Source organism: Salvelinus alpinus, chromosome 18, assembly GCF_045679555.1.
Source record: "Salvelinus alpinus chromosome 18, SLU_Salpinus.1, whole genome shotgun sequence".
NCBI lineage: Eukaryota > Metazoa > Chordata > Actinopteri > Salmoniformes > Salmonidae > Salvelinus > Salvelinus alpinus.
This window is the reverse complement of record NC_092103.1, coordinates 13,373,313-13,392,331: the sequence shown is the minus strand read 5'-3', so window position 1 is coordinate 13,392,331 and position 19,019 is coordinate 13,373,313. Positions and strand designations below refer to the sequence as shown.

Sequence of the window (19,019 nt, the reverse complement as noted above, 5' to 3'; positions counted from 1 at the left end):
AGAAAATTGAAAATGAATCTAGTCTACATTTCAACCCAGTCTTACCCATGTACAAATATTTTGTTTTTGACATGTAAAACTGCATATGTGCGGTACCTGTCGAAGGTTTGGACACGCCTACTCATCCAGGGGTTTTTCTTTATTTTTACTATTTTCTACATTGTGGAATGGTAGAGAAGATGTCAAAACTATGAAATAACACATGGAATCATGTAGTAAACTAAAAAGTGTTAAACAAATCAGAATAGATTTTAGATTCTTCAAAGTGGCCGCCCTTTGCCTTTATGGCAGCTTTGCACACTCTTGGCATTCTCTCAACCAGCTTCATGAGGACTGCTTTTCCAACTGTCTCGAAGGAGTTCCCACATATGCTGAGCACTTGTTGGCTGCTTTTCTTTCAATCTGCGGTCCAACTCATCCCTAACCATCTCAATTGGGTTGAGGTCGGGTGATTGTGGAGGCGAGGTCATCTGATGCAGCACTCCATCACTTTCCTCCTTGGTCAAATAGCCCTTACACAGCCTGGAGGTGTGTTGAAAAACTAATGATAGTCCCACTAAGCGCAAACCAGATGGAATGGCATATCGCTGCAGAATGCTGTGGTAGCCATGCTGGTTAAGTGTGCCTTGAATTCAAAATAAATCACAGACAGTGTCACCAGCAAAGCTCCATCACACCTCCTCCATGCTTCACGGTGGGAACCACACATGCGGAGATCATCTGTTCACCTACTCTGCGTTTCACAAAGACAAGGCGGTTGGAACCAATAATCTCAAATTTGGACTCATCAGACCAAGGACAGATTTCCACCGGTCTATTGTCCATTGTTTGTGTTTCTTGGCCCAAGCAAGTCTCTTCTTCTTATTGGTGTCCTTTAGCAGTGATTTCTTGGCAGCAATTCGACCATGAAGGCACGCAGTCTCCTCTGATCAGTTGATGTTGAGATGTGTCTGTTACTTGAACTCTGTGAAGTATTTATTTGGGCTGCAATTTCTGAGGCTGGTAACTCTAATGAACTTATCCTTTGCAGCAGTGGTAACTCTTGGTCTGCCTTTCTTGTCGCGGTCCTCATGAGAGGCAGTTTCATCATGGCGCTTGATGGTTTTTGTGATTGCACTTGAAGAAGCTTTCAAAGTTCTTAAGATTTTCCGGATTGACTAACCTTCATGTCTTCAACTAATGATGGATTGTTGTTTCTCTTTGCTTATTTGAGCTGGTCTTGCCATAATATGAACTTGGTCTTTTACCAAATAGGGCTATCTTCTGTATACCACCCCTACCTTGTCACAACACAACTGATAGGCTCATACGCATTAAGAAGGAAAGAAATTCCAAATTCAAATTTTTACCAAGGCACACCTGTTAATTGAAATGCATTCCAGGTGACTATCTCGTGAGGCTGGATGGGAGAATGACAAGGGTGTGCAGTGCTGTCATCAAGGCAAAGGGTGAATACTTGAATAATCTCAAATAAACAGATATTTTGATTTGAACACTTTTCTGGTTACTACATGATTCCATATGTGTTGTTTCGTGTTTTTGATGTCTTCACTATAATTGTACAATGTGGAAAGTAGTGAAAAGTTGGGAGGGACCCTTGAATGAGTGGGTGTGTCCAGACTTTCGACTGGTACTGTACATCCAGTGACGCCATGCACCCATTATTTTAGAAGGGGCAAGGAGTACATGAGGATGCAGGGGTGGGGGGTCAGCCCCCCTCCGGAAGACGGAGAACGTATTTTTTTTTTCTCACCTGAAACAGCGCTTTCCTGCAATCTGGAGCCATAATTATTATGCCTCTTTACCTGTTCAATTGTCATTTTAATTAATGATGCACATTGATTCTTTAAAAACTTTTATGCTTAAGGAGTTTAGTTCAACTGCTACACTGGTATACTACATGACCTAAATATGTGGACACCTGCTCGTCGAACATCTCATTCCAAAATCAGGGGCATTAATTTAGAGTTGGTCCCTCCTTTGCTGCTATAACAGCCTCCACTCTTCTGGGAAGGTTTTCCAGTAGATGTTGGAACATTGCTGCAGGGACTTGCTTCCATTCAGCTACAAGAGCTTTAGTGAGATCATGCACTGATGTTGGGCGATTAGGTCTGGTTCGCCGTCGGCGTTCCAATTCATCCCAAAGGTGTTCGATGGGGTTTTGGTCAGGGCTGTGTGCAGGCCAGTCAAGTTCTTCCACACCTTCTCGACAAACCATTTCTGTATGAACCTTGCTTTATGCACAGGAGCATTGTCATGCGGAAACAGGAAAGGGACTTCCCCAAACTGTTGCCACAAAGTTGGAAGAATGTCATTGTATGCTGTAGCGTTAAGCTTTCCCTTCACTGGAACTAAGTGTTCTAGCCTGAACCATGAAAAACAGCCCCAGACCATTATTCCTCCTCCACCAAACTTTACAGTTGGCACTGCATTCGGGCAGGTAGCGTTCTCCTGGCATCCGCTAAACCCAGATTCATCCGTCGGACTGCCAGATGGTGACGCGTGATTCATCACTCCAGAGAACGCGTTTCCACTTTTCCAGTGTCAAATGGCAGCGAGCTTTACACCAGTCCAGCTGACGCTTGTCACTGTGCATGGTGATCTTAGGCTTGTGTGCGGCTGCTCGGCCATGGAAACCCATTTCATGAAGCTTCCCGACGAACAGTTATTGTGATGATGTTGCTTCCAGAGGCAGTTTGGAACTCGGTATTGAGTGTTGCAACCGAGGACAGACAATTTTTACACGCTACGTGCTTCAGCACTCAGCGGTCCTGTTCTGTGAGCTTGTGTGGCCTACCACTTCGCAGCTGAGCCATTGTTGCTCCTAGACGTTCCCACTTCACAATAACACCGCTTCCAATTGACCAGGGCAGCTCTAGCAGGGCAGACATTTGATGAACTGACTTGTTGGAAAAGGTGGCATCCTCTGACGGTGCCACATTGAATGTCACTGAGCTCTTCAGTACGGGCCATTCTACTGTCAATTTGTGTCTATGGGGATTGTATGGCTGTGTGCTCGATTTTATAAACCTGTCAGCAACGGGTGTGGCTGGAATAGTCTAATCCACTAATTTGAAGGGGTGTCCATATACTTTTGGCCATGTGGTGTGTATTGTATCATAAGACAAGAATTAAAGCAATTTTTGTATTTTCTAAAGTCTAGCAACCTTGCCAGCTAGCATGCCAGCTAAGATAGTTAGACAGGCAATTCTAACTTAATTGATAGCCTAAAATGACAAGGTAGCTAGTTACGAGGTTGTGAGATTGGGAACCCATCTACCTGGCTAGCTAAAACAAACTTTATAAAATTGCTAGGTGGCTAGTATGACAGAGAAACCTATTGTGACCACTGCACTCAGAACAGGTGCCGGTAGCAAAATGTAATAGAATTCCGAAATTGCTTAGCTGGTCCGCACTCAAAAAAGAGATTCAAGGTTAATTTTGAGTATTTATTTAATTCAAGGGTGGGTAGATAGACAAACATTACAGCCTTCATCAGTGTCATTAGCATCCCCTCTGAAGGTGCACTTCATTAATGCTTGTTTTATTTATTCGTCAAGAAGGAATCAACAAGGTTAATTTACAAACAGTCCTGCCCATCACCGACAGCTAAAATCAGATGAAACTCTGTGTGTCACTCGACACTCTCTCCTCCTTCACTAATGATACTATCTCCACACATATCTTTGCTCAGTGGTTCACCTAGGAAGGAACCACTTACTAGGAAGAATATGGGGGAGGGGGCACTGATTGGGATGCTGTATACACTTTCATCATGGTGTTAAGCTATTTTTATGGAGTATGTAGGAGAGACTATATGTGTGTGCCTGAGTGTGTGTTTGCATGTGTGTGTGTCAAAATGTGTGTGTGTCCCGTATGGGTATGACGCCTCTGCATTCATGCTTGCATCACACATGTATTATATAATAACGGTCCCGTGTGGCTCAGTTGGTAGAGCATGGCGCTTGCAACGCCAGGGTTGTGGGTTCATTCCCCACGGGGGGACCAGGATGAATATGGATGAATATGTATGAACTTTCCAATTTGTAAGTCGCTCTGGATAAGAGCGTCTGCTAAATGACTTAAATGTAAATGTATGTAAATGGTTCCAGTACCCAAAAAAGGTTGAGAACCACTGCTATACACACTACTGAACAAAAGAACCAAACATATGTTTGTGGGTTTCAATGGATCCAACAAATTGCTGGCAGATATTTTCCCCCTTGAGACTGTCCAGCCTGTCTTTATGTACATTACAGACAACTACGCCGTTCAGTCTCTCTTGGCCCATGCTAGCCCGTAGCCAAGTCTTTAACCTGCGGAGTGCACTGAAACTCCTCTCAGCCTCACATGAAGACACTGGCACCACAAACAAAATTCTGATCAGCACCTCAACTTGGTCAAACAACCCCCGCACCTCCACTGGAAGCCTCCTGAGGACCTCTGCTGCCTCTCCACTGCTGCTACAGGGGTATTTGTTGTGAAAGAGAGGGATCTGCACTAAAAGAGAATCTATGTTCAGTTCTGGGTACTGATCTAGAGACTCATCCAACTCCCCCGTGAGAAGCGCTCTTTCCAACTTTTGCAGGACGTTTTGACTGGCCTGGTCAAAACGGTCGCCAAACTGAACCTCCACACCATCCAACACTTAAAAATATTCTGCTCTATAGTGATCCACTGCTTTGCCAGAAAATCGTCTTGAGTGCGTCTCAATGGATTCAATAGAGTCAATCAATGTTGTTGCTTTCTCATACAGTGCAAGGTAGCTTTCGTCATTTCTTGTGCCTCTAAGAGATGACCGCACACACTCGACTGCAGCCTGCATACCAGAGACAGTCTGAGTTTTCTTCTGCAGTGAAATGTTTAGACATTCAAGCTCTCCAAGAACAGCAGAGGCAAGTGTGAGGCCCAACACAGTCTTGCCTTTGCTGAAGTGCTCGAATAAGCCACTGGCAGTTGAAGCTGTCTTGGATGCAGATTTTGCCATCTCCTCTAGGCTGCTTAGTACCCTCTCATACTGCCCTAGCACAGCTCTAATAGCAGTATTCCGCACAGTCCACCCTGTTGGACATAGGGGTTTCAGGGTGGTCAGATTTGTATCTTTGGACGTGGCAATTGATTCAAACATGCTCTTAAACTTTCCTGACTGGCCATAGAGGACACCTAACTGATGGACCCAGGAAAGGGAATTCCGGATCAGTGGGGAGGCTGAGCAGCCAGCCTGTGTAATCAGATTTACACAGTGTGCTCCACAATGGACATAGAGGGCTAATAGCTGCTGCCTCCTCACAATTGCCTGTGCACCTGTGTATTTTCCTGCCATGTTTGAGGCACCATCGTAACTCTGTAACTTTGCCCAGACATGGGCAAATTGAGCCTCAACAACACATCAGTTGCCACTTTCGCAATGCCCTCGCCTGTTGTCTCCGACACCCTGTATAGCCCAATAAACTCCTCGTGAGGGACAAGGTCATGGTCAACATAACGCAGACAGACACTCTCCTGTTCAGCACCAGAGACATCTTGAGTACCATCAACAATTAATGAAAATTGTACAATCGGAAGAGACCTAATCTCAGCTGCAATGCCTCGAATGACTGTATTGGCCATGATGTTCAGAATTTCATTCTGTGCTTTGGGGCCTGTGTACATTGTGGTATGCTCTGTTAACCACTTAAGTAAAATGGGATCATCCTCTTCTGCCCTAAGTTTCAAAAGCTGGTATAAATTCCCACTGTCATCCGTGTGGCCTCTAAAGGCTTGTCCCTGTCTTACTACATGCCGCACCGAACTAACAATTTTCATCAAGCAATGCCTTGCATCCTCCTGCTGTTTACCCCACGCGCTGGATAACTGGACACTGATTGGATTTAGCTGGTGTGCTGTTACAATTACAAAGTGGCGGTGGGTTTGGCAGTTTTGATGTGCTGTGAATTTTTCAATGGCTTTTCTCCAGTTCCTAAATCCTGCACTAATGAAGGCAGCATCTGCTCTTTGGCCAAAAGATGGCTGGCTTAAACCCTTTGCTACAGTGAAAACACAACACTCCTTTTATTGATGGATTATAATGTAGCCAGGGGAAATCGCGAAACCATCTCTCTTGAAACGTGAACGCTCTGTTGGCAAGAGTTTGCGGTTCTATAAATTGTGGGTGTGGCTGATAAGGTTTTGTGCCATCACTGAGGTAACTGGACAATGCTGTGCCAATGTCCCCTATACTGGTGCTGCTGGCAACAAGGGTGACACCTGGTCCTGCCGTGGCTGTGACACTGTCCTCTGAAGTCTCTCTCTTTGGCTCTTTCCCTTTCACCACCCTCACTGACTCAGTCTGTCTCCTAGAAAATAAATAAGGTGTTTGCCGTACTCCTAACTACCGGTACCTAAAACTACACAATTAATCACAACAGCAATACCATTGCCTTAAACAAATCTTAGTTTAGTCACCAGTTTAAGTTGAGAGTAGGGGTATCCATAGAATTTTCCAATGATGTCCCTTTTTTACAAGTAAAAAAAATTGAGAACGTTTCATAATGTGGCCAAACAAAGACTCAACAAACTTACCTGAGACTCCCTGTCTCTGCCAGTCTGTCCCTGCATATCTGTCCCCAGCTCTGCTGTCTGTGTGCCATCTGTTGCCTGCTCTGCCTAATGACATCATTGTGAAACATTTACATTAGCATTTCACTTCTTTCTTATTAACATTTTATCAACTAGTCTTTGAGATATTAGGCTACTAGAGTTCTTACTTTGCGTTTTGATGTACTGAAAAATACTCTGATGTCTGTCTTTTTACTTTTTTCTGCCATTTTTCTACCTGGCTGGCTGGCTGGCCGGCCTAGCTGCACACACACACATTTACACAACACATGCTGCAACCTTTTGTAATTTTAATATAGTTTGTTTCATATTGGCTGGCTTCCAACAATAGCTGAATTTGTAAAGCTAGCGAGCACCAATTCCGTTTCTGTGGTGTTTGCTATAATCTTTGCTACCTGGTTAAATAAAGGTGAAATAAAATACAAAAAGTTCACTAGCGACAATTTAGCTTTTGCAACGAGACCATTAAATATATTTAAGACAATGGTATAAGAGAGTGTAGTTCTGTTCAGTTTGGACTTCAGTTTATCGCTAACCTTATCACAGGGACTTTGAAGCACTACAGCTGCATGCTGATCTTGGAATAAACTGACGATAGCAAAGATTCCATCTTTCACGACGCCACATAAATGGAATAGGTACTAGCTAGCTTGATAGTTAATGTTTGCTTTAGTTTGCGCGCTAGCTCTGCAAATTCAGCTAGTGTGTGAACCCTGCCAACATAAAAATAAAAAAACATTGCAATGGCGCGATTGACTGGATTAACCTCACGTCAGTTACGTACATTGAGTGCCTTTTGGACAGTAGATACGAACCCTCTATTACCTTGCCAGCTAAAGAACTGGCAGTGTATCAAACCATCGTGAGGCAAAGGGCGGGGGAGGTCGCAATCTTTTGAAACTTAAAAACGCGCTATTAAGTGTCTATAATCAGCACAAGTGCTTTCATTGCGTATTATTAATATTATTGAAATTACATAGTTATGTTTACAGTGATATATTGGGGGGACAAATCATATTTTTCCCAGGATGGGGGTGGTCGTGTCCCCCCTGGGATTTCCGCCTATGCCGTCATCGCCCCCTCACCCTCTCTAAAGATAACCTTTGGGCCGACTGGGAGCCCAAGGCTGGTTAGGAGACACTATTATGTAATTGTGATTAACTGAGAGAAAATTATGGTAGCACTGTGATTCATTAATCATATGCTGCCTTCCCAGCTCCTATGTCCTTACCTCTTTCTTCCTCTGTTTTTATAATGCACAACATATGTGCATTGAACTACAGATTGAACATGTATTTAGAATATTATAATATTTATAATGCATGTATTTATAACACTTGGACAATTAACTTCTTTCAATAAAGGGTTTTACATTCTCTACTGGTTAAAATGAAGGCTTTCATTTGATGAAATACTACACCCTATCCTGTGTTTATCAGATCAATGCAGATGATGGAAATTAGATATTGAGATGAACCGGTTTGAGTATGTACATGATGCATAGGAAGTGTAGTGTACTGTTTTTAAAAATTATATTTCTGTGTATATGAATTACAAATCAGCCTTTAACTAGTTAAATCATGTTTCTAGTCTATTGCATAGTTACAATGTGTAACCATTGATGTCCCAGGACCTAGACTCGTAAACACTGTTGAAGTGTATCATTGTAATACATACATGCAGACACAGCATCATTCAAAGACTGGAATTTTATGCTCCTGGTATTGGATATGACTGAAAAATTATCTCAAAGACATTCATACCTGAACTGTACCTTCATGCCACAGAGTACATGACCAGTGAATATATTAAATATACAGGCTACAATGTGGGGATCTCATGCATGGTAATAACTACATGTATATATGACTTCCTTGGCACAAAGTTATATTATATTATACTCAATCCATAGCCTTCATTAATGTCATTGAGTGTTTTGAAGTTGATACAACTGGCTATGATAGCTAGGTTCTGAACTAATATGTATACCAAATGTTTTAGGGTCTATACACATAGCTAGCTACACATCCATAGGCATACAGGTATTTTTTATCCTCCACTGCACAATAAGCAAGAAAATAGCTAGCTAGCTACGTTATTTAATCTATCTGCATTGCATGGCAAATATCAGCAAGGCAAGATCACAAAATTGTACATTCAATTTGCAGTGAATGCTTTAGCTAGCTAGATTCTGTACATCCACTGTTTCACAAGACGACAGCCTGGTTTGCTGGTTGTTTCAGGAGTCCCTAAAACATTAAACAACCAGAATTAAATGTTCATACTCATGTCACAACAACCATAAAGCTGGCCAGCTAGCTGGCTAATGTTAGCTAGTCTGCTAAATCGCGATTTCCGTAAATTAACCACCCGATATGATTGGTCATCGCCGCTGGTGATTTGCATAAAGTTGGGAAAGCGTGTCTTTTTCACCGCCTCCCAGGCCACATTCGCACCGCCCAAATGTCCCCCCGCTCTCCTTCCATTGAAATTAATGGAAAGCGGTGTTTCACCGCGTGCTAGTGAACGTGGGGCATCTAGTAGGGGTCTCTCGAGATCAGGGAACGTTCTCCTGCCCACTCCCAAGCTGTGTTCGAATACTCATACTACCCACACTAACCGTACTATTTGTGACGTTAATTGAGTATATAGTATGCTTATTGGTCATAGTATGGATATATTTATTATATCCATACTAGTTAGCTAACTACCTAACAATTTACAAGTTCCCCAGATGTCGAACTAAATTCGCCAAAATATGACGTTTACACGCAGAGGACACTATTTCCGTGCTTTAGGGCCGACAATGCAATTCTTCAGGAAATGGGCGTGGTTCCACATCGTTTTCAGATTTCAAGAAAATGGCGAAAAATATGCAGCAAAGTCCAACAGCGGATACAAATTCATTGCTTTAACTAATTATGACAAATGTTAACAAAATGTTGAGAAATGTAATAAAATAATGACTTTTCCAGTAAGTTACCTTACACGTTGTTGGCTGACAATTTGCTACCTACGCTATCCTTACGAACCACAGCATATCATTACAGCAGTATGAACAGGTGTGCCGAAAATCGTTCTTCATTGCTGCGACTTGATTGCTAAAACTTGAGATTTCTGCTCTTCACTCTGTTGTCAGTTTAGCCTACATTTCACTGATCTTAGTAGCAGAAATAATTTTTGTCTGTAGTTTTTGGTTTGGCTATTTGTTTCAAGTGTATGTGGCGGTTCTAGCTTGTATGGCGCCCTGGGCGGCTGCCATTGTCGCCCATACCTAAATCCGCAAATGATTTTGTAGTCTATAAATACATATTTTAGCCAAACTTCGTCATCTCTCCCATGTCTTATTCGACTAGTATTTTTGAAAGTGTAAGGATAATAATTCAGCCATAGTAATGAAATGTTTATTGCTTGCTAACATGTTACTCCGTCCTCTATGTTTAATATAACACACATACATTCATTATTACTTTCAGATGCCTATCCTGACGTGAAGTTTGTTCTATAGAAGGTATTTGACTCTGATGTGTGCCACAAAGTATTTGACTCCAGCCACAAAATTAAGGAAATTAGGAGGGCCTTACACCCATTACAGGGGGGTTCTGGCAGGGCGAGATTTTCGGCACAACACCTGTATGTTAGCTACCTAACGTTAGTTGGCTACTTATACATCAAACTTGCCAGTATATTAACTATATGCTATCTAACTACCCAACGTTTATTGACTTAATTATTCCATTCTTAGCTAAATTGTATTATCGTTGTGCGTTCTCAATGAACGTTGGGTGCTTTCGTAAATTCGCTCTGGCTATCTACTCCGATTGTGTACCAGTCCAGAGCCAGAATAATGCATTTACGAGCGCTCAACAGCGGTTGAATATGGTCGACAAAAAAGCGTCATTAAATTGTTGCCACCAACGCTCTGGACAACATAACTGCCTAACCAGCTCTGCTATGGCGAGTAAAATGGTCAGAGTGGTGTCACTCATTTGTGTCTGGAAGTAGCTAGCCAACGTTAGCATGGTGCTTGACTACCGTTGTAAGGTCAGAACGCTCAAATCCTACTCCTCGGGCCGAGCGTCCAGTGTGCGCTCCGACTTTCCAAACGGACAATGACAACGCTCTGAATTTACGAGCGGACTCTGACACTCCAGGTTGAATTTAAGAACACACCCGAAGTCGTAAAATGTCTAACTAGTAATTTGTTATGCTAACTAGCTAGCAAGAGGTTGCATAGCAACAACTTCAACTTCCGGTAGACCGGCACGCTCAACTGAAAGGATACTGTTCCGTTTACAGTATACTACAATTAACTAATAGTATGTAGTATATACTCATTAAATATGTAGAATACAGTATGTTAGTATGGGTATTCGAACACAGCTCCAGTGATCAACCCCTGCAGCATGTTTTGTAGTTGTCATGGTAACAATTTACTAGTTCCGTCAACAAAATCGCCGGAGAGACTCCTCGTCAAGGTCCATGTGAAACAGTTGGGAAACTTGATGGGATGCAGGACAAATAGAAGTATCTGGCTGGGAAGAAGCTTGTTTTGTATCCAAGTATGTTGGCCAGTCAGACTAGAAATAAACCACAATGTCGCGAGTTTACGGGACCAACACCTCATTCAGTGGCGGTGGTAAGTTCAATACAAACTCTGTGACTAGTTAACGTTAATAAGCTTAGCTACATGTTGTACATAGCTAAACAAACGTATTGTTTTGTAAAATTAGAGAGTAAGCATATCTAACAATTCTTTTTAAAATTGTTTTTACCGACCCCAGTTGACCTGGGTAGGAAAATTGGCCCTTAGCCAGATAGATTCCTGTGTGACAGTTCTGTACAATGTTTTAGTTAAAGCAAATAACTACAGTAGGGCCTTGAGTTTTCCTTGGCCAGGTCACTTGGTCAGGAGAAACTGCTGCCTCCCATAAACATAATTACTAAACCCTTACCAACATTTTCCAGAGGGCGAGGTTCCCATCATCCAGGCCTCCAGACTACCTCATCCTGGAGAGAAGGAAACAGGAGGAGGCCCGGGACAAGGTGTTGGAGTTCACCAAGTACCAGAACACCTGTGACCTTAAGACGCGCTGGGAGAAGAACTCTGACCGGCGCATTGTGTTGGGAACCATTGAGAGACGGGTCAAAGATGCCATTGGGCAGTATCAGATGACCATCAATGAGAGGAGGGAGAGGTCTGTGACAAATCTTTTGGTTGAGTTCCCATAACAGCTGATCATATTTTTTAAGAGGTATTTCAATTGCTCCATGTCTGTCTATCACCCCTGTCTCCCTTAGACTGCATGATATGTTGGGGGCAGAGGAGAAGGAACTGCTGAGAGAAATGGAGACCAAAAAGGAGACAGTGCTGGAGAGACAAGCCAAGATGCGAGAGAGAGCCAAGTTACTGCGAGAGAGGAGGGAGAGTGAAAGGCTAAGTGTGGTTGAAGACAAGCTTGAACAGCAATTCAGGTAGAGAGAACAACTAAAGGGATTTTCTACAAGACAATGTTGCAGCTTTCTTTTATATGTGTGTGTTAAAACCTCTATACAAATGGACCAATTTCAGAGAGCGGAGTGAGGAGCTCCGGGCTGAACAGACTCGACGCAGGCAGGACGAAATTTGCACAGAGCGGGCTGCGCAGCTATGTACACGGCAGGTGACGCAGCGACAGAAAGAGGAGGAGGAGCAGCTCTTTGCTCAGCTGTGGGAGAGCGACCGGCGAGCCAAGGAGGAGCGGGAGGGCCAGGATGCGCAGAGGCAACGCCAGAGTAACTTGCAGCAGCTGGCCTACCTGCGTGTTCAGATGGAGGCTGCCGAGCAGCAGAGAGAACAGGCCAAGCAGCTCAAAGAGGAAGAGGCCCTGCTACTGGTAGGCAAATTCAGCCTGTAATTGAGATGTTTCTCTCTGTGTCTGTGTCGGTTTCTGCTTTGTGATCACTAATTGAGCCCTCTCTCTTTTTCTCTGTGTGTGTCCCAGAGGGAGCAGAGAGAGATGCTGCATCTGGAGGAGCAGAGAGAGCGCCGTCAGAAGCTCCAGGGTCAGGAGAGCCGGCGCAGGCTGCTCGACCACTCTCTGAGGCTGAAAATGAAGCGCCAGGCCAGGGAGCAGCAGGACGAGCTGGCCCTGGACATGAGCATGCTCGAGCATCTGCTGACGGAGGAGAGAGATGAGAAACAGGGCAAGGTCACGAGGAAGGTGGGAAAGTGGAGTCGTATTAGCATGTTAAATTACCACATTGTCACTCTATTTGGCACACAAAGAAATCTTATTAAACTAAAAGAGGCAGAGGATAACTGACTGAGTGTGTGTGTGTGTTTCACAGCTTGAGCTGCGAGAGGAGCAGAGTAGGTACCAGCAGTACCTGGCCGATCAGCTTGAGGAACAGAAGAGACAGGAGGTGGAGACAGAGCAGCTGATCGAGGCAGAGCTAAAGCAGACCTGGGCCCGGAGGGCAGAGCAGTGTCACAAAGAGAAACACGCCAGGGATAGGCTGATGAAGGATGTGATGGACACACGCCGCCTGCAGATCCAGGAGAAATGTAAGAAAGCGGAAGAGAGGGAAGCAGATCTGTCACTTGGGCAGGTCCTTTGTGACAGTGCAGTTGATTTACAGTATACAATGACTTGTTTATATCACAAGTCATCTTTTAAATAGGATGTGGTCTCATGGTGTGTGTACTTGTGTATTTGTGCTTCTTTTTTAGTGGATTTGAACAAGCAGAAACAGGCTCAGCTGGCCGAGGAGAGAGACGAGCTAAACAAAACCATACAGGAGAACCAACTGCTAGATGAGAGAGAGAAAACTCGGTATGCATAATGTGATCAAAGATTCTGACATGCGTCCTCTCACAGAAATACACAATCATTTTACCCTTTTTCACACACAGCAGAAGACTTCACAATTAATACATATCTCTGCTTTCCTCTCCCAGTCTGAGACAGGGCTGTCAGGAGTTCCAGGCAGACCTGCTGGCCCAGATGATGTACCAGCAGCAGTTGCGTGATGAGGGGAGATCTCAGACAGAGCAGGAGCACCAGCAAGGCCTGGTCTACCAGGAGCAGTACAACAGAAAGATGCAGGAGATCCTCTCCAGGCCTACCTCACACACCAGGGCTGTCCACCCCTTCAGGAGAACCTCTTCCACTAACCCACAGGGACAGTTTAGCTTGGAGTAACCTAGCATGTGAAGTAAAGCAAATGCATTTATGGCCTGGCTCGGCAGGGAACACATACTTTCGTAATTCAGACAACGTACACAAACACTAATCTCTAAAAATTATACACCCACACGAACACACGCCTAACCCTGTCTTACCTCACAAACATACATCTCCGGCAAGTGCTTTATGTGTAATCCTCTTAAGACAAATCGGAAATTAGCTGTCCCAAGTTTCTCAGAAAATGGCTAATGGATATTAAATTCAAATAAAATAAATGTAATCATATTTTTGAGTTCAGAAAATGTTTCCATTTTGCTCCTTGGCAGAGTGCTGTATTGCATACATTGATGGAGGATTTCACCAGGAACAAAGCTGTTCATATTTTGTTCAGTAGGTAGCGCTGAAAATGTATTTTTTCAGTTCAATTTCAGGAACTCTTTTTGAGCAAATTGTTGGTATATTAAATGTACCTATTTTAAGGATAAGTCGATTTTCAATTGAATAATATTACTGTGGAGGCGGAGGCCTGCCTGCATACACATGAAGAGAGCAGTGTCTTTGGATTTCATTGCACTGTAATGTAATCTCACGTGATGGCAAACATAACATTGTTGGGTAATACAGGGATAAAGTCTGAAATACATTATGTGTCATGAGCATAAGTTGCTTTCTCTGGATATAGTTACAGCAAGTGAAGGCAGAGAAAGATGCAAGAAAAACTATCTTGTCGAGTGTGAAAGTGTGTCTGTGTGTGTGACATTTAAATTAATGCATCATGTGCTATATAAATCTACCAAGCAAAAATTAGATGTGCCTGTATTTAGCATGTTAAATAAGGCATGATTTAGTGGTGCCAAAAATAAGAATTGGGCTAAAAGCTTATTGTATCACCCAACTCGACTAACTGGATTTTAGTGCCATACTGCCATTAAGTCTATTATGCTTAGACTCATCACATGGCACATACCTGTAGGTAGTTGAGCAGGTGATAGGAATTCAGTGGTTAGTCTGACTTGAGTTACCAGAAAAGGTTGTTAGTGGCATGTCAAAGCATTGAGTCCTATTATCTCAGTGTCATTTCCCAAAGCAACCCATGGTGTTAGCCCCAACGTTGGGACCACCTGCTGTGGAATGAGGCATACACAACTCTCCAAACGGATTGCTGTGGGAAATATTTCACAAGCACTGAGTAATGTCTATCCTCTTTGTAACCGACTGTTTTAGGCCTATTTCATAACACAAACCCTTTTCCTTACAAACCCTTTTAATTATCAGTGCTAGTTATCAATACTACTGTAATTCAATGTGACCTTCAGTAGAATGTATACATTACAAATTGTAGAATGTTGAAAAATAATTGTGTATTCTTGTACAAGGCATGGAGCAAATAACACATTACTAGTCATTTTCCTTGTGACCTGTTCCATCTGTGATCTCTGTTCTCTTTATTTTTTTAATTTCACCTTTATTTAACCAGGTAGGCTAGTTGAGAACAAGTTCTCATTTGCAACTGCGACCTGGCCAAGATAAAGCATAGCAATTCGACACACAACAACACAGAGTTACACATGGAATAAACAAAACATACAGTCAATAATGCAGTAGAAAAAAAGATTAAAAAAAGTATATATACAGTGAGTGCAAATGAGGTAAGATAAGGGAGTTAAGGCAATAAAAAGGCCATGGTGGCGAAGTAATTACAATATAGCAATTAAACACAAGAATGGTAGATGTGCAGAAGATGAATGTGCAAGTAGAGATACTGGGGTGCAAAGGAGCAAGATAAATAAATAAATACAGGATGAGGTAGATAGATGGGCTGTTTACAGATGGGCTATGTACAGGTGCAGTGATCTGTGAGCTGCTCTGACAGCTGGTGCTTAAAGCTAGTGAGGGAGATATGAGTCTCCAGCTTCAGTGATTTTTTGCAGTTCGTTCCAGTCATTGGCAGCAGAGAACTGGAAGGAAAGGCGACCAAAGGAGGAATTGGCTTTTGGGGGTGACCAGTGAGATATACTTGCTGGAGCGTGTGCTACGAGTGGGTGCTACTATGGTGACCAGTGAGCTGAGATAAGGCAGGGCTTTAATTTTTATTTTTTTATTTGAATGATTGTAATGGGTGGAATGTATTTTGACTGTGCCTGCATACTTTTCAGATTCCATATAGCAGCCTGGTAGGTGAAGTCAATCAACACCCCATACCTGCAGAAGGAGTGGTTGGGAGTGTAGTCATGGCATGATATTGGAATGGATTTTTTCTTCTTTCTAAATAGCCTGCTGACAGTAATGACTTGAGGACAGTATGATCTGGATCGTGGAATAATCACAGCTACCTCTGAATACTCTAGCAGAATCTTCTACTACATACAGTATCTAAGGACTATAACGTCATAATGAAAAGGCAAGTGAAGGAACATAACGCCATAATGAAAAGGCAAGTGAAGGAACATAACACCATAATGAAGAGACAAGAGGGGAAGATTGACTATGAACTCTACTGCAAGGTAACATACTACTGCTGTAGACCTACAGTGCATGTTGTATTTTGTGATATTGTTGATCATAGTGGGACGAAATGCGGAACAGGATGTATAAATGATGCTGTGTTTTATAAAGTCTAATTTCCCCAAATATTGTAACCTTGCAGCTGTCATGGACATAAAACTTCAAATTTTAAGCATGACATTTTTATAGGCTTCAGGTACCAGCCTAGTTCCTGTTACAGATTGTACTACTACAATCAAAGATAACACTCTGACGTGTTGATGCTTGCCTTGAACTAAGATACTAGGTCCACTGAGTTCAGGAAATCATAGTAATTGATTATCCATACCTTTGCTATTCAGAATGATTTTGTGGGGTGGAGCAAAAAGTTGCGTTAATTTCATTAAGATTCCCGAAATGTGTCAAGATAAATCATATAATAGCCATACATATAGGCCTATATTAGAAGTTTTCAATGTAACATTATGACCTAAACCCATAATTGGATCTACCCCTCCACAGTCCACCATGGTATCCCCACTGTTAATGTTCGTTCTAATCTAGAGCGTGGAATAAATTGTAGTGCGCTGATGAGCCAGATGGGGTCTCGTGCGGTACTCCGGTACAGCCTGAGCCATTGCCAGTCAACATGACTTGAGTCCATGGATACGACGGGGAGGATCTAAAGGGAAGCTATTGATCAACTATTTATAGTTTATGTATTTGCACTTATAACCTACTGGGGCTGGCTACCCATATCCAGTCGTCATTCGTTGGCGTTTTTCATTATTGAGTAATATAAGGGGGATCAAGCAAAACTGAGTTGTTACGCAACTCATCCACGTGAAGACACCTGCCGTTCGTGACCAGGAAAGGGGTCGGAAGTGGCTAACATATTTAACTCAACTCTGGACGACGACACGGGAATATGACGACGAAATAAACTTCTAATTAGATGAAACAACTTTATGGGATTATCAACAATCATGAGATATTGTCATTTATAAAACGCTGCAGTTACTTTTCAGTTTTCGTTGATAGTGTTGGACCATGTCGGTAAACGAGTTATATTCAAAGGTGAGTGCTTTGTACAGTAATTGATTCTTTATATACACTTCTTTCTCCTGTCCAGTTCCATTTCGTGTTGCATAACTGCATAATTATTGTGGCAACCTCTTGGGCCACAACATCTATAGAGGGTGTAATTGTAGAATTCGCCATTGTAGCCAGTTTCCTGCTTGGATGTCATGTATTTTAATGCAGGCATAATGACAAGTGTTCAGGAAGAAATCGAGCGCCAGCCATCCCAGTTCTGCTTGCTCGGATGTCATTGCAGCTTGTTTGACAGGTGCACGAGCAAGTTTAGTTTCGGTCTGGTATCGGTGTTCGGTTGTAGTTTACTGTTGTCTTCTAGCCTTGTGGGCTACTGCTGGACCTAGTTGTGTCCGTAATAGTAAAATCATACATTTTCAATACTGACTAGTCTTAAGATAAAATAACTGATATTATCTTATTAAAGGAAAGTGAGTCAAAGCATTCATAATCTGATTGTACAGTATCTCCCAGGCGGCAGTGAGTTTTGAACACGGGATAGATAATTGCAAACAATTTATACTGAAGCTGCTTTGTGAAGAGGGTCAAAAGAGGCGTTTTAATCATGGATTGATTGAGTATTCTATTTCTAGTGGGAACATGCTTTATGCAGTAACACAGGCTTGTGCCCAATCCTCAAAAAGGGCTAATATACCCCTACCCGAGGTATAACAAAGCACAACCATTTTTTCCCCCTTATCTCGAAGGTCTCTCATATACGAAATGGATGGTTGTATAAAAACATTTTACTGGAGAAGTGTTTAAATTGATAGATATTGTGACACACCACCTTAACTCAAACAGTGCAGAATAATGCTTGGCTGATGGATTTGGGGCTGGGCCACATAAACTCAACCCAAATTGTGGAATAAAAGTAGTAAATTGAATGCCCTACATACCCAAACAAACAGCATTAGGATATCTTAATTAAAGCTTTTTGGAAATATAGACCTGTAAACACAGAGATAAAATAGGTGTAAATATCAATAGAAACATTGCCAAGTCAAATTTGCTCTCATTCAGGGCTGTCTGGTCCTGCCTGGGAAAAAAACATACAGCAACGCATGTTTTTTGATGTTGTGGCTATTGTAATTTGCTCTAAGGAAAACACCCCCTAAACTCAAAAAGTGCAGAATAATGCCTGACAGGAGGGACATGGGCCACACACTCATGTAACCCAAAATGGAAAGCTCTGGTATTGCTGAAATGTTGTAATACAAGTGGTCAGTTGTCTACCCTACATACACAAACAAATAACATTAGCATATCTTAATTCCCTTTGGAAATTTAGACCTAGCATGAAAATATAACATTCATCATAATAATTAATAGTTTAACTTCACTTGGTCCTGCTTGACAAAAATGCATACAGTTACATTTTTTATTTTAATGTTGTGCCTACTGTAATCAGCTCTAAGGCAAGTGGGCTCAGACACTAAAGACTGTCATGTTTTTTTCCAGCCAAAGGCTCCTCTGTTTAGCCCCTACTCTTGCAATTACATTAGGCCCCCCCCCCCCCTAGATTTGACTCCAAATCCAATATGGCTGCCACATTGCAATTAAATGGTGGTTTAATTACCTGTATTTGTACACGTTTTAAATGAGAAATGTCAGATTTGTGTACTGTACTTATGACCTGTACTCAAGATAATTTTTGTGTACTTCAACTATGTTAGG

At 42.4% G+C, this 19,019-nt stretch overlaps 2 protein-coding genes across 3 annotated transcripts in view; both read left to right on the top strand.

Moving 5' to 3' along the window:
- The first annotated feature begins 10,167 nt into the window (after nucleotides 1-10,167).
- cfap53 (cilia and flagella associated protein 53) lies at nucleotides 10,168-14,058 on the top strand. The gene is made up of 8 exons (XM_071350263.1): nucleotides 10,168-11,236; nucleotides 11,566-11,795; nucleotides 11,899-12,072; nucleotides 12,170-12,473; nucleotides 12,582-12,800; nucleotides 12,928-13,144; nucleotides 13,310-13,412; nucleotides 13,538-14,058. The coding sequence occupies exons 1-8, from the start codon at nucleotides 11,162-11,164 to the stop codon at nucleotides 13,779-13,781; spliced, it is 1,566 nt and encodes a 521-aa protein (XP_071206364.1). The 5' UTR covers nucleotides 10,168-11,161; the 3' UTR covers nucleotides 13,782-14,058.
- Nucleotides 14,059-14,536: 478 nt separating this feature from the next.
- The window catches only part of LOC139543819 (unconventional myosin-Vb-like), an 85,259-nt gene continuing 80,776 nt past the window's right edge, over nucleotides 14,537-19,019 (top strand). For both annotated transcript variants that reach the window (XM_071350262.1, XM_071350261.1), the window contains exon 1: nucleotides 14,537-16,270. In XM_071350262.1, coding sequence (XP_071206363.1) covers nucleotides 16,160-16,270 — 111 coding nt within the window. In that variant the 5' untranslated portion in view covers nucleotides 14,537-16,159. The remainder of the gene's footprint in view (nucleotides 16,271-19,019) is intronic.

What these genes read in the sequence shown, in the direction of transcription:
- cfap53 (XM_071350263.1), top strand. Translation starts at nt 11,162, where the DNA reads ATGTTGGCCAGTCAGACTAGAAATAAACCACAATGTCGCGAGTTTACG. An exon ending in AGGGCAAGGTCACGAGGAAG is followed by an intron (nt 12,801 to 12,927) that starts GTGGGAAAGTGG and finishes TGTGTTTCACAG; the next exon opens with CTTGAGCTGCGAGAGGAGCA. An exon ending in CCTGCAGATCCAGGAGAAAT is followed by an intron (nt 13,145 to 13,309) that starts GTAAGAAAGCGG and finishes CTTCTTTTTTAG; the next exon opens with TGGATTTGAACAAGCAGAAA.